Genomic DNA, 25,881 nt, shown 5'->3' with positions numbered 1-25,881 from the left:
AATATTCTTGAAGGAACCCAGATGTGGCAGAGAGAAACATTAATAATCAAGTTTCCTGCGCTGATGCTTTGTTTCTGTTAAGCAGATTAGTGCATTTCTACATCAGTTTGGCTTCAAGAGATAGAACCTTCAGTAAGGATAAAGGTGTCCTCCACCCAAAACTGATTTTCTGCATGAAGAAAAAAAATGTAATTTTACACTATTTTTCGATTTCTGCTAATGTCGGTTTTAAAATTATTTGTAAATGGAATTACAGTGAAACAGTGTTTGTTTATGTATTGGGAGTGCAGAGAATGTGCACAGTCAGAAAGACATGGCTTTAATAGCAATTACATTTACATATAACTTTTAAACCATTCAACATTCCTAATTAATGTATATTGGAAAGTTGCCTAGAATTAGAATGTATTTCATTATGTAAGCGAGTGGAGAATCCCTTTAAATTATTAAGGAAAAAGAACTTTTGTTTCTCCTAATTCACAAAAGAGTTGAGAAGATTCTCAGGCACAGATTGACTTACATTGTTAAAGAAAAAAATCTGCCTGAAAGTGAAATATGATTTGGATGCAGTAGCGGAAGCAACATTGTTTCCCATTTTTAGCAGTGAATTAACGACAAGTCCTGTGTAAAGACAAAGCCTCCTTCATTATTGTTATAGGGACATGGAGCAGCCAGACGATAAGCCTCGTCACTGACCGCCCAGGAAGCAAAATATTAAGCACTTTAGTTAGCTGGCCATACATGTAAAACTGTCGTAAAATCATTAGAGAGGGTAACAATAACATACAGAGCAACATTTTGAAACAAAATAATCTTTCTTTTGTTTTTAAATTTGTCCATTCATCAAACTGACTAGTGATATCATTTGGGCTTGTCCATCTAACATACACGTACCTAAATTTCATCTTCACACCCCACCCCTTTACACACCCCACAGTGTTTTCTGCTCATTTTAAGAAGCACTGTGCCATAACCTTATCTCTAATTCCCAGGGAATCCCCTGTGTAGGCTTGAACTTGACCATGTGCATCATACTAAAATCAGAAAATCTATAGTCCATGCCCCAACACCTACCCCCCAGCCTGTGTAATGGTTCAACAGGAACAGAAGTAAGATGGCAACACTTCCTTAGGAAGATCCCTTGCATAGGCTTGGGCTTGCACATTTGCAGTTTAGTAAAATTGTTTGAGGAACAAACTTAGAGATGAGGTTATGTAACAAAAGGCACTACGTTTTCCCAGGAGCAGTAACCCATAGCAACCAACCAGCAGGTAGCATTTACTGGTCACGTATTTAAAAACAAACATCTTATTGGTTACAACAGGTACTACTCTTGGCTAAACTTGGTGCCTTTTATTACATAAGGGGATAAGTCTTTCCTTGCCCTTTAAATCTGAAAAGGCCATAATGAGTATTTAACCACAGGCACAAGACTTGTTTCCCAAAACACTATCTTTCTAAACAAAGACAAGAGCTCTGACAGGTTTGCTGTGCACGATCCATGACTCATGCTCTCAAAATGCACAATTAAGTAAATAAGTATATATATCTGCGTTTGTATTGCAGCTCCTAGCCATTATTTTCTTTTCTTAACTGATGTTGTCCGTTGCGGAACAGAATGACTTGTGCAGAGAGCACTATAATTATTTTAATCAGCATGTTGCGAAACAGATATTAACTGTACTCAGTATGTATCACAGCCTCAGTCATTCTGTCAATATAATTCAACAGACGTAAAGGGATGATAAAGCTTTATAACTGTAATTTATACAGTCATCAGGGTAAGGCGAGGCAACAAGCTGGGGAAATGGCGGAGAGGCTAATATCTCGGTACGTGGTTTGGTAAATAATAGTCTATGTAAAGCAGTTCATATTTCTCAGAAAGGAACTCATTATCACTCTCTGTAGGAGAGCCAGTGACGTTCAGAGGATGCCATGTACTGTGACAAATAGCATTGGCAGCAAACAGGTCCAACAGGTGATTGAAAGCAATGCCAGTCCTTGGAGCCTTAAATCCCAAACCAGGAATGCGATTCACGTGAGAATGATTAAGGATCCATAACCAACTGGCATGTGCTTCCAGTCATGTAGGAGCATTATCCTTCATTATCAGCCCAACCGGATATATTATGTAGGTAAAACAGCTACTACATGTTGGGACATAATTAATAACTATTGCAGTTTCATTTAGGCTGCACTGGAGTCTGGCTCAGGAGCTCTACCTGTCCCTAAACATATTGTGCAGTTGAAATATTCGCTGCCTAAACAAATTTATGATTAATGACCATGTTCCTCGGATGTACATGTTTCTCAGGAAACAGGGACTAGTTACTCCTGACAAAGAGGCAGATGGATACGCACAGTAAGTATGGGTAAAGGAGATATATCTGTCATGATTTATATGATATATGTAATGTTTGTTAATTAGAAATGTATCTAATGTGCTCTTAAAGGTCTTTTTCAAGTCTGGTTATTTTTATGGCTGTTCCCTTCCTTACACTTTTAGTTTCTTCTTTACTCTCCATCCTTTTACATGACCTTAGCTGTTATTATGAGACACTTCTGCTTGATTGCTATATCTGTAGATAATATCAGAACTTGGGCATGAAAACAGACCAAACTAATATACTTGTTTAGCCATAGTAGTTAAAAGCTAAATATCAGAGCTACTGGGAGCAACATCAAATGGGGTGGTGAGCAACATGGGAACAATTATATGGACTCAAATGTGATATGCGCTAATCACTGCAGTGTGATATGTACAGTGTGCGATGAGGAGCAAACTATTCGTTACATTACATACATTGAAGCATCCAGTTTTCAAGCCAAAAGTATGAATAACGTGGTCAATAGATCTTGTTGTGTATGGTGGCCTTTCTTTAAGGGAGAGAAGAAATATAACTTGAAATGTGGCTGCTACATATGCCTCAGTGAGCACTATTGCAATTCAGATATAAACCTAGGTTTCCCCTTAGTTTCATGACTTTAAAGAGCACATTATGTTTTGCAAGTATTTAACTAATTGTGATTGGCTGTCTGGTTTTAAATTCATTTTGGTGTTCTTTATCTCCTAATAACTCTAAAGTGGCAGTGGAAATGTCTTTCAAAAATTAACTTAAAAAGAAATATATATATTTATTTGAACATTCACATGAACAAATATTGGTATATATTTTGGGTGTCTCTGTTCAATAATAGTGAGGTTTCATTTGTGTTGTGGCTTGAAGCAGATGGAGAGTTAGATGGAAAGTGAGCAGATGAGCCCCTTCTCTTCAGTTCCTAATGACCTCCCAGCAACTCTATGGGATATTATTACCAACCAACCAGAGTCTTCATATAATACAGCTATGGAAGAGTGCCAGTCGTTGTGCAACACAGAAGTTAACAATCACTTCCCAGCTCAAATCCAACTTTTCTATCAGATGCAATAATACCGTCTCTAGAGCAATGACCAAACAGTGGCTCTTGAGCAACATATTCCTCACCACCCCTTTGATGCTGTTCATAGTGGTATAAAAGTAGGTGGCCAGATTTAAATCTTTGGCTTGGAGGAAAGTTTTGGAAGCACTGAGACATAGTTTTACCCTAAGCAGAGCCTCCTGCAGGCTAGCAGTCCATATGGGGCTACTAAATAGCCAATCACAGTTTTTATTTGGAACCCTCAAAAAACCTTGTTCATGCTTGTGTGGCTCACCAACACCTTTGAGTGTGGCTCATGAGTGAAAAAGGTTGGGAATCCCTGGTCTAGAGCATTGCAGAAACCATAACAGGGTCCACCTGGTGATATAAATATTGAAGGCAAAATGTACTACCCCACCCCCCCAAGCCAAGTAGTCATTAAGCAGAACTTCTATCAAGTCTGGAAACATTTTAATATTTTCCCTCTGTTACAAGATGCTCTTTTGTGTGAGAACCAGTACTTCTCTTAATTAACAACATTAAAAAAATATTTACTGTTTTCATCAGTATGGAGACAAATAGGCTTTTGTGAGTGTGACAAAGGCTTTGATGCAGTTGAAGTGCGAAGCCTTTTCTTGCACGCTTTATAATGTGGCCAAAACAAAGTTTGTTCCTATGGATACAAATTGTAGACATCTGTAGGTCACCCATGCAAGAAGCAAAGCCTTGTCGACAAATTGCATACACAGTACGGGCAAGAAGTGTGTGAGTTAGTTACAGAGCCAAGACATCTACAGGATTTTGCAGTCTGTAGATAATGTTTAATACCACTTTAAATTAGCTATTTCCTACATCTTGGTCTGCACACCAACAAACCAAATCATAAGGGTGTTGTGCAAAATAATATACGCTCCTTAAGTTTTACTGTTAAAGCGTTGTTTGTAGTTTTAAAAATTTTTATTGTGTGTTGTGCAGCTCTCAGACATGAAAGTACCAATTCTAATGAACTGCCTTTGTGACCTGGCAGCGATGGAAGAGGGATGGTGCGGTAGCCGAGGTGGCCAGCCGGCCAGGCCTGGCACTGACTAAACCTTAGGGGGCTAAAAACAAATAGGCAATACAAAATAAGAATAATACAGTATATGAAATGTAGCCTCCCAGTCAGTCTGTCAAGTTTTCTTAGGTTGCCAGGGTCAGTGACCCCCAACAACTAGATTACATTTGCAGTGGCTAGAAAAAGGCACGAAGTTTAATAACAGATTTGAGAATAGAGTAGAGAATAGAGTTATATATATGCCCATTTGCTGGTGTATACCAAGTACAGGTATGGGATCCCTTATGTGGAAAACTGTTATCCAGAAAGTTCAGAATTATGGAAAGGCCATCTCCCATAGACTCCATTATAAGCAAATAATTCTAATTTTTAAAAATGATTTCCTTTTTCTCTGTAATAATAAAACAGTAACTTGTACTTGAACCCAACTAAGATATAATTAATCCTTATTAGAGGCAAAATCAAGCCTATTGGGTTTATTCAATATTTAAATGATGTTTAGCAGGCTCAAGTTATGGAGATCCAAATTAAAGAAAGATCCCTTATCCAGAAAACCCCAGGTCCCGAGCATTTTGGATAATAGGTCTCAAACCTGTACATGAGATGGACAACAGCCCATGATATTTGCCTTAGCCTTGAGCTTTCAAGCAGTACTGATGGGCTGCAGTATATTCATTGCAGCTATGTTACAAATTGCATAATACAGGTTACCATCCTCCTATTCTGAATTCTGCTTTGGCATTTCTGCTTTTTCAGACCCTGTACTTTGTCTCTTATCTGTTGTTGTTCTACTGATATCTGCAGGCAAGTGGCCGGACTGATTACGTGTTCCTAAATACTTTTTTGGTACAGTCTGACAACAGTGTTTCTTTCATGGAAAATAATGGACACCTGCTCTAAAATATGACAATATTTCAGTAAGGAGTTCCGCGAGCACATATTTCACACTGTTATCTTACAACCTCTCTAAGCACTGTTTATAAGGATTTATTTCACGGGGTTATATATGGACATTGTTTAGTATAGATATATATAAAGATTAATATAACCCCTACTGTAAAATATAAGGATATTCAACGACACCAATGAGTTCTGTGACTTTTACAAAAGGAGGTACATTATTTGTTGTAACACACAATTCATGTGACACAAATCACTAAACTCTGACTTTAAGAGATAACTTGTGGGTACTCAGTGGGGTAGTTTACTGTGCATTAATAGAAGCCTCACATAATTCTGACGATGGCGATGTTGAAGTTTTCATGTAAAGGGGAAGTTATTTTTCTATTATGTTTATGTGAAGATTTATAATGACTGTATGGCTGCTCGTTTTGGAGACCATACTGTAGCTACTAAGTGGTGGCTTAAATGTCAGCATAAAATATGAATTGGAGAGGGCCTCAAAATAATATACATTTCTAGCTTTGCAATCAGATTATGTTATATATATATTAAAGATAGTTTTGCCAACTGTTCAGTTTTTACCCGGACAGCCAAAAGCCTCCTGCCCAGAGGTCAAAACCTCCTACTTGGTTTTCCAAACTAGGAAAACTGGGCAGGACTCACTGAGTTAGCCCTGCCCAGTGACGTCACGGCCTGCCTCTTCCCTGTCCTGTGACATCACGGCTTCACCTCTTCCCTGCCCCCATGACATCACTGCCCGCTCCCTGCCCGGCGACAAATGCTGGCAGAGGTAGCAACCCTAATTAAAGATCATTCAAAAAGGGAATGCCACCTAACAATTGCTTCTCCTTAGCCAATTGCCATACCTGACGGGTACATCGCTTCTGCCTTTAGACACGTGCAATTATGTGCTTTCATTAATTACCCTTGACACGTGCTGATATTCCATTCTCATAGCTGTTCTTTGGCTGAACTTCAACATTCCATTTTAAATAAGCGTGCCTTTGCTGTTTGCCGGTATGAGGTGTCTGACATAAGGACACTAGCTAATATGTAATTAGAACCACATTGATGACCTGAACTATTAACAAGTTCCATGTGTTAACAACCCTGCGGAAGCATTTGCTAATCCTTTAGAGAGCATGTTAAGGAGTAGTGTGCTAACCCGAGCGTTCTAAACTGTCCCTATTGAAGAGGAAATAAGACATTTTCACCACACAGGTATATATTTAATACACCGGTGATGTTGTCCATAGCAACCATAGCAATATCAGCAATTAGAAATTAATGGTCACCTACAAGTCAGAAAACAAAAGCAAATATCTGGTTGGTTGCCATGGGCAATATTACAGGTGATGTTGGCTTACACACTAGGACCAATATGGCTCTGACAAATTTTGTGTTTGTGCCACAAAAAAAAACATTTGTGAACCCTTTGCTTTTCTTGAGACAGAAGGTTTGACATTGTGCTCACAATTACGCCATTTTCAAGCACATGTTACACATTTAAGACAAACAAAATAAACAAAAGGATATAATAATGTGTAGTATTTAGTGGTAAAATTACACCACCCAAAGTCTCTGAAGAAGCCAATAAGCAAAACGCCATCAGGAGAAGCCAGACCAGAAAGAACGCTAAGGAAAAAGAAGCCGTCTAGAGAAGCTTTTCCTCAGTACAGCTGGTTACTGGACTCATTTTGTGATGGGCGTATTTGCTTTTAACTACTTGTATGTGCAATAGTTTTAATTTTCTTCACTATTGGCGTACTGCTCCAGTTTAGAGACTACTCTACACGTGTGGCTGACATGTATTGAGACTACACATTGTTTGATATGTGCTGCATTATATGAAGTTGTGAGTACCCAGTCGCACTAATCTTGGTGGATCCTTATAGATTTGGGGCTGTCCCACATATTTCTTGGCTGTGAATTTAACCTTTTTAAAGTTACTGACATTATATACTATACATTTACACATTTGGATGTAAATTTCTGGTGAAAGTTCTCCTTTTAGGAGTGTGAATGTACTTTCCACTTTGGGTGGCACAATTTTACCGCTAAATACTGTGTATACTTGAGTATAAGCCTAGGTTTTCAGCACCCAAAATGTGCTGAAATACTTTTACTTGAGTCGGGTGCCATGGGTCCCTCCAGACTAGCACCCTCTGTCCTTTGTGTGCAAATTAGGCCACCCGCAACCCTACCACCAGTGCCCTCGCCCGCTACCTAATTCATCTTCATCTACCATCCTCACCTGTCCCATTCTGCACTAGAAATTATATTCGATATAAACTATATATGGTTTTGAAGTATTTTATCTCTTTGTGTTTTAGCTTGGTTGCTGATCGAGCTAAGGGGGTAGTATCATTGTTGATACCATATTGTTTTTGTTGACCCTCTTCTCCACTTACAGAGCTAATTTACTGTTTTTCTTTGAAATATATATTTAAAAACATATACCCCACTGATGCCTAATTTAATATAATTTTATTGGTATTTATTTTGATTATTGAAACTTAGCAGTAGCTGCTGCATTTTCCACCCTAGGCTTATAGTCGAGTCAATAAGTTTTTCCAGTTTTCTTAGGTAAAATTAGGTACCTCGGCTTATATCCGGATCGGCTTATACTCGAGTATATACGGTTCCACACTATATTATATTCTTGTGTCTGTTATTGGTTTGTTCAAATCCTCTTAGCTTCAGCACTGGAGAATCAAATTTTGTTTGTGAATCACGTGGGATGATCAACAAGCTCCAACTTTATAAAGGGGGCATTTACTTACCCGCAACTTTTTGGGGTTGGGGTTTTTCACGCTGAAAAAGCTGTAAAACCCAAAAAAGTCGCAGGAAAAAAAAGTTCAGACTTTTTTGAGATTTATTATGCATTTTTTCAGTGACAATTCTGAATCTGACTATTCTCCAGCTAAAACTTGTTGAGATCATGTCGAAGTCAAGGGAAGATGCCCCTTCACTTCCCTGGAGGATCCTTTTTGCTTCAAAACTTTGGAGGATTTCTGATTTTTGAAAAGTTGAAAAAGTTGCAATTATCGTGCGACAAGTCGTAAACGTTGCGGTTTTCAGTTCAATTTTGGCTAAATGTCTGACATTTGTGAAAATAAGTCTTCATGGTATCAAAAAAATAAAAACGAGGAATTTGAGTTTTAGTAAATCTGCCCCTACGTTTAACTTATTACACATCATTATTATAGGGTGTTAAATATTCACAATGTAATAAATGTTTAGTGAACAGTATTACATTTCGAACAGCGCTAAACTTTCGCAAAAATGTTATTTTACACACCACTAGCAATTTTTATTACGTTCCCCCCTACGGGTCTTCTAGAGGCATCTGTAACTTTTAGAATGCTTGGCATATCTTATTTAGAGGTGTAGGCCTTTAAAAAGCTCCCTCATGTCTATGCACTAAAGCTATAAATCACAACTATTTGTGACAAGTTGGCTGCAGTCCCAAGGTTGTTTTGGATGTGGCTAAAGGGGCAGCTTTAACATTTTGGCAATTTTCCTTGTAATAGACCTGGACTTGGGTGCATGAGAACACTAATATTCCACATCTCCTGACTGATAAGAACACCCATGGCAATCATCCCAAACATTACAAAAACAGTTACTGCCGGGGCCACATCATCTTTTCTTCACACACTTCATCAGCAAGAAAGCCATAAATTCAAACTGATTTATTAAGCTTCATTTTCCCTATTTCTGTATTCCATTGTATATAACAAAATGTGTTGCATACATTTTTGAGGTTTGTTAGATAATGTGCTGGAGCTGATTAGGGTTCTTTCTAGACAAAAAAGAAAATGAATCATGATGACCTCAGTGGAAATTTCTGCAGAGTTTCAATACCAGTTTCAGATCTGCAGAAAGAGACAAATCGAGTGCCTTTTAGTTGCACACTGGCTTAACCATAGATACTCAGGGGAGCTTGGCATATCAGCAAGCAGAAAAAAACAAGATAACAGGCAGAAGGTCATATTAGAAACCCCGTGTCCCTTGAGTTTCTAGCAAGGATTTCATGACTTTTAACAAATACATTTTTATAGCACTAAGGGTTGTGCTCTTTTGCTCCTTAGGATCTTACACTTTTGTTCAATTAAATTATCCCCTAATAAGTATGAGAAAAAGGCAGGTTTTGGTGTGTTGGACTAGAAGAGCTATAGTAAGAATTAGTTTGGGTGTAATTTTCACTTTTGTCTATATTATTTCTAACATTCCATGTAGCACTTCAAAACATATTTCTTTACCCTTGTAATGTCAAGGGTAAATGGGTGGTAATATATATATATATATATATAATACACACACAAATAATCATAGGAGGATCAGCACTCTCTTGAAGTGAAAGCAATGTATATTTATTACTAAATGGTGAAATGCAAACAAATCTGACATTCCGGTCCCTCCTGGGCGCCTTTATAAAGGAGATATATATATATTTTTACATGCTGTCTGCCTGTACACATAATTTTGGGGAGAAATTAGCTATGGTAGGCAGGTACACAGAGGATTAGGAGCCTAGAGACAGGGACACCACTTTTCTTGCCCAGTGCATCTCTCACAATATATATAAGAACTAGGGTTCGGTTTTAAACGGACAGCCCAGTTTTCCGAAGGGCTGTCTGGGTCAAAACCTTCTGCCTGGTTTTCCAAATTAGGAAAACCGGACAGGATTTATTGAGATTATCGTGGCGATCAGCCCCCGTAATGTCATGGCCCTGCCTCTTCTCTGTCCCTGTGACATCGCAGCCTGCCCCTTGCTGGCAGAGGTGGCAAACCTAGATAAAACACACCTAGCAACTGTTGGGAAGTGGGAAAAAGCTTATTCTAACAGTTTTGAATGTTTCATCCTAACTCTTTGCATGGTGGGACAAGGAGTTAGGCTACTGAAGAATCTTCTAAATCTTTCACTGGATTATTAATGTTCCATTTTATTGTCACAATTCGTAAGTAAGCCTTGCCAGACATCTACAGAAAGAAAGTGCTTTATTGTGGTGGGACAGATGAGCTGTGAAATATCGCAGTTGGCTCAAAACACTGGCAAATATTTGCATCTGCTTGAGTTTCTAAGGAACAGGCCACAGTACATGTACAAGTGTTAGACATTCACTATGTGGGAGGCAAATGACTGAGGTTTGTGACACCGCTGGTACTCTCAGCATTCATACTACATGCTTGGGTGTGACTGGGATTAAATTCTGTTGGGCAAAACTTGGTGGCACTATACAGGTACATCTGATCAGACTGAGAATGTAGGGATGGAGTACTATATGTAGCATTGAGTACCAGTGGGATAATACTTTTATACTTGATATGTGCTGAATTCAGAATGCCAGCTGTGCAATGTTTTGCACAATATTGTACATTACCCATCTTGCACCACAGATGTCTCAGATTTGAAGAGCAGAGATTAGGGTGTCTGGACAAAACCAAGAACAGGAATTCAGTTAGACTGCATGGCTTGTGAGCTTAATATTCCATACCTGTGTACCAGATGCAGAGAGGAAGTGGGTGCCGCTTTTTCTGTCACAAGCTGTGCGTTTGTAATGTACTTTATACCCTCTGTGCTTAAACTATGCCACGCAATCAGAAAATGTGGCATGCAACTGCCATAAAGGTAGCACCTTTATATGTCAAGTTGCACACAGATGCCAGTAATGTGACCAAATGCAGTTGTAAGGGACTGCTACTTCTGCTGCCAACTTATTGTCATTAGTATCATGTTGACGGTTTGTAGTGAATCTGTGCATTGTAAGTGCCCCTCTGGCAGTTGCTGGACTGTAACTTTCAGCATTCTGTGTCAGCTGTAGAGATGTGGCAACCTCTGGGCAAGGCACTGGTTAGTACTGCTGTGTGAACACATTTTGTGCATATTTCTGTCTTTTGTTTTTAAAATTCTTAAAAAAACAAAACAGGACACAAATTCAGAACATGGTGTTTGTAATGCATTACAGCGGCGACGGACACTTCCTGTTAAGGTTTATAAATGAAGTCAGCAGCCTTCTTATCACTTATAGCAAGTTCCTTTTTTTAATTTGAACAAAGACTGAGGTTATTGGGTTAAATGAAATGCTTGCTGGGTCTGGGATTTTGATAAGTAGCTTCTTGGTGGGTCATAGGTCATAGGAATTTTAAGAATGTTGCCCATGTTTTGCTTACTATAGGGCATTAATAACACATGCTTAATCTCATAGAGCCAGCTTGGTTGGAAGTCTCCATGACTTCAGTGTTTTGTCATTCAAATAAAAATGACTGTGTTCTCAACCTCTGCCTTATTATGTATGTGCCCAACTGTGTTCTAGCAGGGGACACTTTCCTGCTTGAGCTACATATTGTGCAAGACTGATAAGCAGAAGTGTATTAGGTTCAGCCTTTCCAAACCCCAGTCTGGACCCCAGTTGGTTTAGAAAGTGAAAAAAATAAATACTCTGGAGTACCTTTTGTGAAGTTACTCTCCAAAAATGTTCATGCTGTCCATAGTAACCTCAGGCAGTTGGTGGAGGTGTTGCCAGGCAACATGAAACTGCAGATGGGATATTTACTTTTAACTTTTGCTCCACATGAGTGGCTAAGGCTGGACTTTTGGGACAGATGTTACTCTACTTAAATGCCAAAAATGGAAATATGTAAGAATGTCATTACGTGGGATACTGCAATGTTAGCTGATTACATATACATACGGCTGACATGAATAGGAGCAATTAGTGCCTCTCTAGAGAGCTGATTGGGCATTGTGCTTCTGTGAGCTCATTCACTTTATCTGAGGGTTTCATTCATAAGTTTATTTTACGTGGGTTTCAGGGTTTGGCAAAAAGACGTCATCGTTTAAATTTCTGCAAATTGTCAACAGGTGTTCCTCCAACAATCCCTATTTACGCCATGAGACTAGTCTGAAAGCTGTGTTGCCTCTCAGATGTTTGCTCATTGTTTCATAAAGTCCTTTTTTTTGTAATATATCATTTATTTGGGGTTTTGGCACTTCTTAAATTACAACTGTTGAAATTTAAAGGAGCACTAAAGCGGCAGAAACAGCTTTCTTGACTGTTTTAATCACTTGCACAGTTCTGCCGAATGACACAGCACCCTCAGCAGCCACGTCTAAAGGCTTCCATGCAGAGGCAGATGCTAGCCAGCTGGAGAGGTAATCACCCTTCCACATCAATCCCCAAACCAATAAAAGCTGACATTTTCAGTTTGTGTAGACCAAGATCCAACACCATGCATACCTTTGAACGTTATAAAAAGAATGAAAAGGAGCACAAAAAGTGACTGCCGTAGTGTGGGGCAAAAAGATAGAAAGAAGAAAGTGTCCACTTTTTGGAGGCTTCACCCAAATACTAAACCCCTTTTTACATTGTAGTATGTGCTGCCCTTTTGTTATACCCATGTTGGTTTTTACTTTTTATGTCCTTACCCCTCCTTGCTCTTTGCTCATTCCTTCTCTATCTTCTTTTGATCTCCCCACTCCATTTGCTTTCTCCTCCTTTAAATGTCTACTTTCCACTTTCCCTTGTTGCAACCTATTCTTTTTCAGCTCTCACATTTTTTCTTTTTGCTCTGTGCCCATTTTCTCTCCTTTCACTTTCTTTTTTCCTTCTTTCCTTGTGTGCTGTTGTTACTTATCTCTGTTAAATGACCTGGCTTTCCCTGTGTTCCACAGTTTCTTTTTTCCTATTGTATTACTAATTACCTATTTTTTCTATTCTCTTTTACTACATTCACTCTTTCCTTTTAAATTCTGCTGTTTTCCTTTTATATTTGTTTTCCTTTGGCACTACTTGTAGACACTTATGTCTTCTACCTTTCTTCTTTTTCCTGCTGAGACAGAACAGTTATATAGCAAATGAAGGAAACTCATCACACTACATTCTGAATGGACTAGGTGCAGAAGAGAGAGTTCTTTGAATCCCCGACCACACATCCACAACATGCTGCTTTCTCATATGTGACAGCAGGAGCATATAAGGATAAAAATGAGACCACGGCTTTTTCACTGGCTAAATCCGAGTGCTGCTGTTTCTTCACTTGGTGCTTCATAAAATATAGGAAAGAATCTTTGGTGCAAATAGTTCATTTATAAAACTAATAAATATGAACTTATAATGAATTTTTCGAAGTTTAAAGGAGGAGAAAAGCTACTCAGGCATTTTACTGCCAATAGATTAGTCACAATAGTGCAAGCTAGAATGCTATATTTATTCTGCAAAATGCTTTACCATACCTATTTATGATAGCAGCTGCCATTTTAGCTTGGTCTGGCGTCACTTCCAGGTAACAGTGTGCCGGCAGAGAACAGCTTTGGGCTCAGATAACAGCAGATAGGGGAGGGGGAAAGAGGAGCAAACTGAGCAGGCTCGTGCCGTGCCCTGAAATGTGGTGTTTCTTTTCAGGGAGGACTTACAGCAGCTGTTCTGTATGTGTTTATGGCTATATTTACATAGACCTTTCTGATAAAGCTTACTTAGTTTTTTTCCTTTCCTTCTCCTGTAAATACATACATATAACTGAAATATTAGCTTTAATATTTGAGTTATTAGCATTAATATTGCACAGATATGGATCCATCAAATTGACAGAGTCTAGCGGCTTCTGTATCTTCTAACATTTTTATTGCAGTTTCCAGTTTAAAGTAACCAATAAAAAGGATATAATAGATGACTACAACACAGAGCAAGGGCCACAACTCTTCTCAATTTGTGGTTTTCCATGTGCTGAGATTGCAAAACAAAGGCAGCTCAGGTAGATCAGAGATTGTGTTATAATCATTTAGTTTCTAGGGGACTGAAAAATCCAAGCAATATAAAAAAACATTATCAGGAAATCCATAGCTCCCAAGTATTCAGAATAATTGGTGCCATACCTGAAAAGCCCAAACTTCACGTATCTGCATAGTGAAACAGAATTCTAGCAGCCCAGTAAACTGTGTTTGAAGTAGATTGGCTGAATGTTCTCCTAGACCTTAGACTGCAGAAACGATGAACGTGTGGGCACAGAGACACATGCAGCATGTCCAAATAAGGCCAACATTCTCCTCTACAATGTTTCTGTTTCATTAATCAAGTGAGAATATCTAGCATGTTAGCTAGTAGGTTAGTAGAAAAAGCATATACTTTTGCCCTTATGTGAAACAACACAATGTTCCTATCAGAGGCAACAAGTAATAAGGACCCAAACATATGTGGTAATTGCTCATCAGAAAGGGTCCCACTGGACCCCTCACTCATAGACCCACCATTTGTGGTTCGGTGTGCTTCCCATGCTTCCAGTGTCTAATTATAAAATATTATTGAAGTATAATTGTTAGATTTTTATTCTATTATTTGCCATTCTTTATCGAACAATCAAGTTCTTGGTGGACAACATAAGAGTAACCTTTTGTTTTGACAGTAGAAAATGTGCCAAGCAAGTAAAAGCTAAATACACATTAATACATGACAGTCAAGTTACCAAACAGATCATGTAAAAGTGTTAGGAGGAGCGGTGGGGGACAGCTGCAGGAGGAATATATCCAGCTGCTGGATAGTTTTTTTTTTTTTTAAAAAAAGGAAAACTTGCTGGCTGTGAATGGGGGAAGTTCCTCAGTCCTGGAAGTAATCTCTGTATTGGTACTAAATTTGGGATATTTGGCAGCTCTCCCAGAACCTTGGGACGAGCCCTCAAAATCAGGACTCAGGAAGGTATGATATACTGGGGGATCTGTTCCCATGTACAACCAACACAATCAGTAGCCATTCAGTGCCATTCTAAGTATCAAGAGTTTATAGTACACACAGGGGCCTGCACTGATGCAAAGCATTTTCATGCCAACCCCTACAGCAATGATGGTCAGTTTATCATTTAAAACATTTGCCTAATGGCCTAAAAGAGACCAATTCTGCCAAATCTTAAAACCTGGCCTGAAAGAATTCTATTGTATTTTACTGTAAAATGGGTTTGGATTCAATTCTCCTGTGCAAAGAAGTACCTTATAGAGGATTCATTAAGTCCCACAAGAATTGAAGTGGCTTATGTTAGCCATTACTGCTTTAGTTACTTGTAAATGTTCCATTCTCAGATTACATACACAAGGATTCCCTCAGAAAGATGGGCTAATAATAGCTGCCTTTTCAGCAGAAACTGGGCAATATTGCCTTCGAACTACTATAGAAAGTTTTCATTCTTCCTTACATTCAGCAAGCTTGGAATTCCCCGGGGCATCCCTGCTAGGGGAAATATTTAGAAGTTTCTTTCCTTAGATGACCTCTTAAGTTTTTCTTTGGTTCATCTTGCCCGAGGACAATTATAGCCAATGTGTCCTTAAGAACTGGCTTAGTTTTTACCACAAAAGTTTCTAAGTTTACTGTGTCCACATTGAAAGCATGGAAGCTCCAAGACAGTGGCCCGTTCTCTTGCTCATTATGTAAATGAACCTAAAAAGAAAGAAAGACCTTCAGCTGTGGAAACTGATTCTATCTTGGGCATTTCTCTCTCTTTCATTGGAGTGTTTGGCTAAGGAGAAATGTATCCAGATGGAAAGAATGTGCTTTATGAGAGGCAGTGAATGGTGCAGATTGTTAGTATGTATAAAGCAGTGCTGCAGGGAATTCCTTCTTTTAAAATGTGACATAATTCCACCGGAAAACAACGTATTACTTCCTTGCCTGCAATCAGAAAATACCAACTTCCTCGCTACAAAGCCTAATTTGCATTCAGAGCTCAAACTGAATGGAGCTTTTCTCTCTAAAAACCCTTTAACAACTGGGGAACATGGAATCTTATGAACTCGGCGTTCTGTTTTCTTTGTAGTTACATGTACACACAGCCTCAGGGAGCAGCCAAGGCAGAACATCTTCAGGGATTAACTCTTATTAACTCAAACAGTGCTCTTGATCTGCCGTCTCCCTGTCTACATCTGCTTGAGTACAAGGTTGAACTTTCCATTATAAAAATACTGGATAAATAAAAAAAGAAACATATAATACAACGTAATATATATATATATATATATATATATATATATCTTTATAGAGGATTTACCTGGAATTAAAGTGTAGAGTCATATAAAGAGAGAGCACTGAATATCAGTGGAATGCATAAGCTAGCATGAGAACAGGAGCATAAAGAAGACTACACCTAGAGAAGAGAGTAGAGACCTGCATGGGGCTGGTTTTGGATTTTACCACTCAATCTACCCATCCTAATGGGTGACACTAGTTAGAGTAGCTATAACAATCATTTAATAAAGGGCACCTATAACACAGCAAATTCTTAAGTGATGTGTATTACAGGCAATCGTCATCTCTAGTGCTAACAGATGTTATGTTGTCTTCTAACAGGGTTGGATGGGCCCTGCTGACCTAGACCCAATCTCAGCTGGGGCTCCCTCCCCTGATCACGCATAACATAAGTATAATGTAAGCGCACTTGGGGGAAGGGGGTTGCACGGGCCCTTGGGGAGTGTGGGGGCCTCGGCCCTGTCTTCTAATGAACTACATCTAGAAATATGCATGCCCTGGATTCCCCTAAATAAATATTTTGTGGAACATAAATTAACTTTTAAGGAATGCTTCATATGACACAAAGTTGTTGTTGCACTATGCCTGCAGATGCATGCCCTCCAAGCTGAGCACAAAGCAAATAGTTGGCCTAGAGCAGTGATCCCCAACTAGTGGCTCAGGGGCAACCTGTTGCTCCCCAGCCCCTTGGATGTTGCTCCCAGTGGTTATTTTTTAATTTCTGGCTTGGAGGCAAGTTTTGGTTGCAGAAAAATTAAGCAACCAATCACAGCCCTTATTTGGTACCCCTAGGTAAAATTGTCATGCCTGTGTTGCTCACCAACTCTGTTTGCATTTGAATGTGGCTCACAGGGCAAAAAACTCAAGCACTTACTGTGTTGTTACATCATGATCTTGCAAGATACAGTTATTAAATAAGGGTTCCTTTAAACTGAGCAGAACTGCAATATCCACGGTAAATCACTTTGTTATTAGTGGTGAGTAACTTTTGTTTATCTTGGTTTTCTGTGAAGCCATACAAAGCCATACAAAAGAAGGCAACAAAAAACTGTTGGAGGACAGGAGGCAGCCTTTGTGTCTCATAATCATGTCTGTTTGGCCTATAGTACATATTATTTTAAGGACTGGGGTTGGGGTAGGGCTTTACTTTCCCATTTAAGTGAATGTCAGGCAGCAGGGTGTGTTATAGAGTTCAGCCAGCTGAAAATCTCCCCATTTGCCAAGGACCTTATTTTGAGTTTTTATGTCATATATTATACTGTACTATACTGCATCAATACTGCATCAATTTTATAATATATGTGGACATTCTTTAACTAGTAACATTGCATATTCCCATTGGCTACATAAGCTTTGTATGATGTGACATTTAAAGGAAAAGTCAAGTGATTTTAAGGATTCAGATTCGGGCAGGCACATGGATTTGGTCAAATCCGAATCCAGCTGAAAAAGGCAAACTGAATCCTGGATTCAATGGATCCCTAATAATGAAGCAATGTTTGGTAACAGGGGGAGCAAGTCCATTGCTGGTTATGGTAATCATTTAAAAGCAATAATGCCAAAGATTTACTGGTACAGGTATGGGACCCATTATCCAGAATGCTCGGGACCTGGGGTTTTCTGGATAAGAGGTCTTTCCATAATTCAGATCTCCTACCTAAACTCCGCTAAAAACATTATTTAAACAGTAATTAAACCCAATAGGATTGTTTTGCCTCCAATAAGGATTAATTATATCTTAGTTGGGATCAAGTACAATGTACTGTTTTATTATTAAGGAGAAAAAGGAAATCATTTTTAAAATTTTAACTTTTTGATTAAAATGGAGTCTATGGGAGATGGCTTTTCTGTAATTTGGAACTTTCTGGATAATGGGTTTCCAGATAAGGGGTCCGATACCTGTACTGAAAAAATTTTTTGAAACATTTGAGTAAAGCATCTCCTAGCAATAACAGAGAATATTAATCGGCTACAATTATATATATAAATAGCTTTCTGAAAAAGATAATGTATCCCCTGTAATAACCAGCAGAGGAGCACCTGAAAGGTGGAAGAGCCAGGCGCTGTTACTGCCTTAGTCCTTCTAACTGTGTGGCACTGATGATGAACAAAAGCTGAATACTTGAAAAAAAATTGAAGCCCAATTGAAAACTGCCTTAGACTATCAATGTCTACATCATACTAAAAGTTAATTTAAAAGTGAACTACCCCTTTAAATTTGAGCCAGACCCCCTGCCCTGACAGATTTCAAGTAGAATAAGATGAAAAAGAATTCCAGTCAGATTGGAGCAGTGTGAGTAAAAGAAGTAGGGCTTCAGATATCCAAGAATGAACACAATACAGATTACGTAGAGGTAGAAGATGAGCTCTGTATAGCTGCTGCTGGCAGTGTTATGAATAGATTAATATCTGTTGTTGTTTGCTGCCTTGACTACTAATCCTCAGAGCCCATGTACATAATCATAACAAAGGTATTATTGATTCCAGGCACTGCCGAGCTTTTCCGACATAGTTCTCACATGTTCAACATTTGACATGGTACTTTCCCTAAAATCTTATCTTTATATATTATGTAAAAGATGTTAATTAAAATCTTGAAGAATTAAGTAAAAAATGTGCCTGCTAATTTGTGCTTAATGTATCCAATTTAGTACTTTCATGCCTCAAATATATGCGGCACAACGGGCAGTGTTTTATATTGGCATCATTGGCATAACTACTAGTATTGCTGAACATTCACTCTCCCTTTGGCTTTGACCAATAGTGGACCAACATACTATGGTTCAATATCTCAGCGCATTTACCTGGTAGGTATATTATGTAAGTACAGACCAGCAGGACAAAATACATTTCCCCAAAACCTTTTACAAGTTGATGTTCTTAAGGAATGAAAACTCAGTTGCGTATGTTTGGTATAAACATAATTGAAATTACTTAATTTTTACAGTGCAAGAGTACCTTGGTCACACACACACATCTCACTCCATGTCTTCCTGCGTGCCTCAGGAGGCTTTAGCGATGCCGCCCCCTTGGTCCCCCCGCGCTTACCTGTAGAGTGCCGGGATGGGGGTATTGGGGAAGGGGCTGCATAGCTAGTGCAGAGAGCGCCTTTTTGCCGCACCTGGTAACTTATGGGCCACCTCATGGCAGCAGCGCCCCTGACTGTATGTATAACCCCTATGTAGTGGCTTTGGCATCAGTGGCCATAGAATAGGAAACTCAACTAAATTTTTGATCCTTTGATTTTTTGATCCTATAACAATAAATTGATAAACACAAGAGAACTGATAGTTAACATAATTTCAAAAAAAAGAAAATATTTTTTCTTGTATTTATGGGAAATAAATAGTATGGCAAATTAAATTAATATTTTGCATTTTTTGGTGTAACCGGTTCTTTAAGTTTTAGGGAATGTGCCATGTAAATGTGCTTTAATGTGCTTCTTTTTCTCTTTGATTTAGTTATAATGATAACTTGGCCTGCCAAAAACTCCATGGTGATAAAATAAACAACCCAAATAAAGGAATGAATCGAATGCATAAAAAATACAATATCTGATGAAAGCTATGCAAAACGCACAATCGCACAGTTTTTGTCACTCCTAATTTTTTACTGACTTTAAATTTTCCTATGAACAGAAAAATACACTAGCTTGCCAGACTTAGAAACACTTTTATTATGGGGCAGACTAAAACTAGAATTTTTCTGTGACTTTGAGTCAGGCGCATGTGCAATAGAGTGAAAAGCCGACTTCTCTGTTAAAGTTCAGCTTTTCACTTTACTGCGCATGCGCGCGGCGATACAGGAAGGAGGAAGCGCTCGCAGCTACCCCGGGCTGGTGCTGTTCTCTCCCAACAGGGGCACCAGCCCGGGGTAACAGGTAGGCGATTAAAGTCACTTGGGGGTGCCTAACATTTTGGATGCATGTGTGATGGGTGTTGGGGCTACAGAGGTGGTCTAGTTTAGCAGCTAGGGAGACAGTTTGGATGGCCATTTCTTACATGTCTAGATGAAGCACACTCTTCAGTTGCATCATCATGATAAATATTCTGTGATATGAAGTCTCTTTTTCTAAACTACAGGTAACTGTAAGTATAAAGGAAACAGTAAATAGCCTTAATGCTCTGCAACCAAACCACAGAATTCATAACAGTTGATTCAGAGTTCCCCGTCTTTTTGGCCTTACGGTCAAGGTATGCACATTGTTCCACAGGTTGCCTTTAGGTGAGGATGACTTAACCATAGATGAGCAGTATTTCTAATTGTACTTTCTTCCAATGTGCCCTCCCCTATCATTTCTTTCTTAAAAGCACAGCTTTCTTCTGCCATCGTAGAAGTGAAACTACCCAAAATGTTATAGGTCTTGGACAGGTGTACAGATCTCAAAATATATTATAATGGCATAACCTTGTGGAAACTCCTGCTTTCTGTACAAAGGCTCTGATCACATTTTCCCCTTTGTTGCAGCTGTAAAACAGAAGAAGACATGGCACAAAAAAGTCATAATCTTCCTAGGAGCTCTGTTTGTCTTGGGTGTTATCTCTTTAGTCGCAATTGCAGTAGTGCAGAATAAACCTCTTCCAAAGAATATTAAGGTAAAACAAATAAAGGCTGATCATTATTGTCTGATTTACATGTAAATTGTATTCCTTGAAAAGTTTACAAAATGAATCTGCATAGCTAGGAAATTTTAGTGATGGGCTGTAGCTCCAAATGTAGGCATGGCAAATGTTAAAGGTAACTACCTTCAATATAGAGAACATTTGCCATGCCTACATTTGGAGCTACAGCCCATATAGTTACAGCACTGTGAGCACAATAGCTTTTAGACTCTAGATGACTCACATATAAAAGTAACTGAGTATTGCTGACTACCAAAGCCATGAAACACTCGTGACAAGAATAAAAACACATGGAAATAGGAAAGCTTCCATCCCTGGTTTCTCATACATTCCCTGCAAATAGTCCTCTAAATCTACACCTCTACCCAATAGCCACTCACATTTTTCCCAGTCTTTTCTGCTTGAAACCTCTCCAAGTTCCACAGAGGATAAACTGTTCTAAAACCACCTCAGGGGGAACCCCTACCTAGTGACTGGGTTTGAGTTGGATTTAGGTTTAAAAATGACCATCAAGTCCATCAAGTTCAGTACCTTCAAATGAACCCCAATGCACATAAATACACATACAAACTTATCTATACACTGACCTAGATCACTCTATATACTGATATTTACACTAAACAAATTGTTGTTTTAAGATCATAATAGCCTTAGACTGCTGACAAAAGTCTAGTATTAGCAGTCTGAAAATGCAAATATCTCAAAAATGGCAAAAAACTGGAAATGAATGTAAATTGGAAAAATATTCAGAGAAGCATTCATTTATTTTATTGGTTTTAGATGCCCTTTATAAAAAGATGTAGCTATATGTGTGCATATATATATACATATATAAATAAAGGAACTCATAAGCTTAACAAAAACTAGTGAGGCCTAGTTTAGCAAGGCTCCACCCACTCTAGCCAGGTTACTAAGGTGTAACATGAGTTTGTCTCATGTTCTGTAATGATGGGTCAATGTGTTTTATATATAAATGGATCATGTCATTTACAGGAAGGAAGGCAATGAGCAAAGGGCAAAAAACGCAATCAGCAATTTTTTTACGCTTTGGACACTGACTTCCTTTATTGCTGTTTTGCTTATAGTGTTGTTAAAATGAAATGTGAAAGCTAGGGATGCACTGAATCGATTTTGGATTTGGCTGAATACCTAATCCAAAACATTCAGCTAAGCTCTGAACAGAATGCAAACACTAATATGCATATTTTAAGTTGACATACATACAAAAAAGGTATCATCTGTGAACAAAACATTGGCAGGTTCCGTTGTATAGAACTTTAACATTGGATTCATTGGATCAAATATATACCCTAAATATTCAGGATCCAGAATCCTGGATTGGGTGCATCGATAGAACAAACTGCCCAAGATTTATCATAATGGTTATCTGCTCTTTTTGCAGTATGGCATTGTGCTGGACGCTGGTTCGTCCCATACCAGTGTGTATATATATGAATGGCCGGCAGAAAAGGAAAATGACACCGGTGTTGTACAGCAGATAAACGAGTGCAAAGTTGAAGGTTGGTAAATTGTTCCTTTTTTATATTTTTGTTTTTAAACTACTATTACATTGCACACAATTACAAGATGATGGCAATACAGCAAGTGGAGTAGTGGAAGTGTAAATTACAGGCTCCTGTTAGGACTTGTAATTAGTTTTTGGCAGCCTTTTCCGTGCCATTTTCAGTCCTATACTTTAGCTATAAGGAAAGAGAGCAGAAGACATTGGGGCCCACATGAGGGAGGGTTACTTAGCATTCTGTTCTCTGATTTTGTGTTTCCTGACATTTTTGCATCTTGCTTACCCTTGGAAACAGCACCAAAATTAACCCAGCACCCTAACCCTAGTGCCTAAATCTGCATAGAAGTCCTGGTACCATCTAAATTCTTTACTGGCTAACCTCAAGGAGAGAGGTGCATTGTTATAGGCAAATAATAGCAGAAAATGTTAGATACCTGCATTTCTAATATATAAGATGCTATTCTTGAACTCCATCCTGTCATATTTACAGATCATAGCATACCAATTCAGTAAACAGACTTTTTTCACAAATGTCCATTTTTTTCAGCCTTCTTTTGTACTGTTTATCGATATGTCTAAAGAAAACCATGTCACACTTATTGCAAACTGTACTACTTTGTCCTTTATCTGTGCTTGGACACATGGGGCTATGGTGCTTGTCTCAGTAATCTAATCTCAAACAGCTCACAATTTCCATGTGATAGTATTCCTTTGTATTATCAGAGCGCTCTTTTCTTTCTCACTCTTGAGCTGATAATTTTGCTGTGAACCTGCTGTCTCACTATTTCAACACTATTTCAGTTGCTTCATCATTAGTTTTCAGAATTTTGGTCAAGCCCATTTCTGACTTTTACTAAAGTATAACCGATACATTCAGGGCATCCTGCAAGGCTCCCAGCAACATGTGTAGAATGGCAATTGTTCGCCTCCAAATATACCTAACCTGGCCTTTAGAATTGATTTTTGTTGATTATTAAGTAGCTTTCTCACCAAATCTCATCCTACTTGCTTTTTGCCTTGGGCTGTTTAACAATTGTTTTTGGCCCAATGGCCCCTGGGGGTCCCATAGTTTGGGGACCAATGCTGTAATGGTTGTGACAAACATCGGAGCCTGTTTAGCAATCTGTGAAAGAAATCAATGATCAAATACTACGTGAACACCAATCATTGCAAAGTAAAATCTCGAATGTTTAGTAAACTGTGTACTTATTGGCATTTACATTTGCTGCATGAGTATTTTTTGTTTTAAAGGGCTGACCTGGCAACCCTACCACTCATGCAGCAGGTCCTTGAAAACACAACACAGGGGCTCATATACCAACAGTTAGCAACATAAACAGTTAGCAATGAAGTCCTTAACTTGTTAAAGGGTTTGACTTTTCCAGTTGTGTACTCTGCATAACACAATAATTTATGAGGAGAGCGTACTGTTCTTAACTCTTAGCAATTGAATACAACTTCATTAGTTGTAGTATTAGGTGTAGTTGTAGTTATAGTTTTTACTATATGTATACTTCCTTATTGGGATATATCAATTTATTATAGTAAAATATTGCTCTATATTTTTGGTGAAGCAAAATTTCTTAAAGGGGAACTATCGTGAAAATTAAATTTTTCAGATGGATAGATATAATCAAAATAATAAAATTCTCAAATATATTTGTTTACCAAAAATGCTTACTTTTTTAAATAAAAGAAATAAGATTACAGACTATTAGAAGCCTTTCTCACAGAGTCAGTTCAAGGGATTGCTGAATGGGAGTGGCAACAACGTGCTGTGATGTCACAAAACCAGTAACAATGTCCCGCCCTCCCCTATGCTGAAGGCAAAGCATCCTTCCACACCTCAAAGCTTCCACTTTGCAGCAACTTATCTCCCACAAATCACTAGGTACCAAGAGAAAACACCCTAAATATGAACGCCAGTTTGATGACCAATATGTATAGGTTTACCTAAGTATGTGGGTGGCATGTAGGGGCCCCAATGGGAACATACCCCCATATGATTAATTATTTCTGTCATTTCAGCTCCTGCAAAATCAACACATTTACATCATTATATGTGGGATAAAGCTAGTAAAAAGTGTGCTTGCCCCTGTAAGCCATATATTTTTGGAAAGTACACATTCCAAAGTACCAAGCTGCAAAGCTTTTCTAAGTTTACCGATTTTTATGACATTTCCAAAAATCACCTCAAAACCTCCAATAGCCAGCCTCTTATTTTCTACAGGTGATTAGGTACCAAGATAAAACATCCTAAATATGAACCCCAGAGGTCTACTGAACAGTTTGATGCCCACTGTACATAGGTTTATCAAAGCACATGGCACTTAGAGACCCCAAAATATACCTTGTGCACACTAATTTCATGGCTTACCTTTACCTAATTCATAAACACATGGCAGTTTTATGTGGGGTAAAAGCTGCAGAAATGTAGGGTGACCCCTGAAAACCACATATTTTTGGAAAGTACACAATCTGACAAATCCAAAAAGGTTAAAGAGTCTTTTTTTACACCAAAGTACCAATCTGCAAAGCTCTCCTAAATTTAGTGGTTTTTATGACTTTTCTGAAAAACGTTTAAAAATGTTGCAATTTGCCACATCTCAATACAATTTCTTGCTAAAGTATGTTGGATGTATAGACCCTAAATGAAAATAGTGCATATGAATTTTCCCTGAATTTGCATTACATTCCCTGAATTTGCATTACATTACATTCTCATATAAGGCTATTGAAAAACATATGGAAAAACACAGAGAATTGGCCCCTTCACTGGCATCCGCCTTCTTCCCTGCGCCCGGTACCACTGCTTTGTCCAGGGTGCGCACACGTGTCAGTTCCTAAATGCATACTCACACATTTCAGAGCTGAAATCCACTGCGTGTGTGCACTCTGTACATAGCAGTGGTACCGGGCACAGGCAAGTAAGAAGGCTGATGCCAGTGAAGGGGCTGATTCTTGGTCTTCGTTCAGACAATCCAGCCCTGCGTAGCAGTAGCCTTAGTGTAACACTTGGCCAACCCTGTACCATACCAAACAGTAATTAATTACTTGACCTTGGTAACTCCCCTCAGGGTTCAGAGTAGGAATTACAACCACAAACACAGATTTGGGAAAAAACATTTACAAATCTGAAGTTTATTTTTTTTAGGCAAATGTTACACAACAGAGGTTATTTTTCCCATGTGAGGTTGCATACGCAGTTGGCCCATTGTAAGGGTTTCTTTGCACACACACACACACACACACACACACACACACACACACACACACACACACACACACACACACACACACACACACTCTCTCACTCTCTCTCACAGAAAGACACACATAGATTCACGGACTGACACACACAGATATACC

General features: G+C 38.6%; 1 protein-coding gene across 1 annotated transcript in view; it reads left to right on the top strand.

The window, feature by feature from the left end:
• The window catches only part of entpd1 (ectonucleoside triphosphate diphosphohydrolase 1), a 60,468-nt gene that overhangs the window by 17,815 nt on the left and 16,772 nt on the right, over positions 1 to 25,881 (top strand). Inside the window, 2 exon segments of the mRNA NM_001006795.1 lie at positions 20,836 to 20,963; positions 22,393 to 22,510. Of these exon segments, the coding sequence (NP_001006796.1) occupies positions 20,836 to 20,963; positions 22,393 to 22,510 (246 nt within the window).

Source organism: Xenopus tropicalis, chromosome 7 (genome assembly GCF_000004195.4).
Source record: "Xenopus tropicalis strain Nigerian chromosome 7, UCB_Xtro_10.0, whole genome shotgun sequence".
Classification (NCBI taxonomy): Eukaryota; Metazoa; Chordata; class Amphibia; order Anura; family Pipidae; genus Xenopus; species Xenopus tropicalis.
Note: the sequence above shows the minus strand (reverse complement) of the source record. Positions and strands in the feature narration are given on the sequence as shown.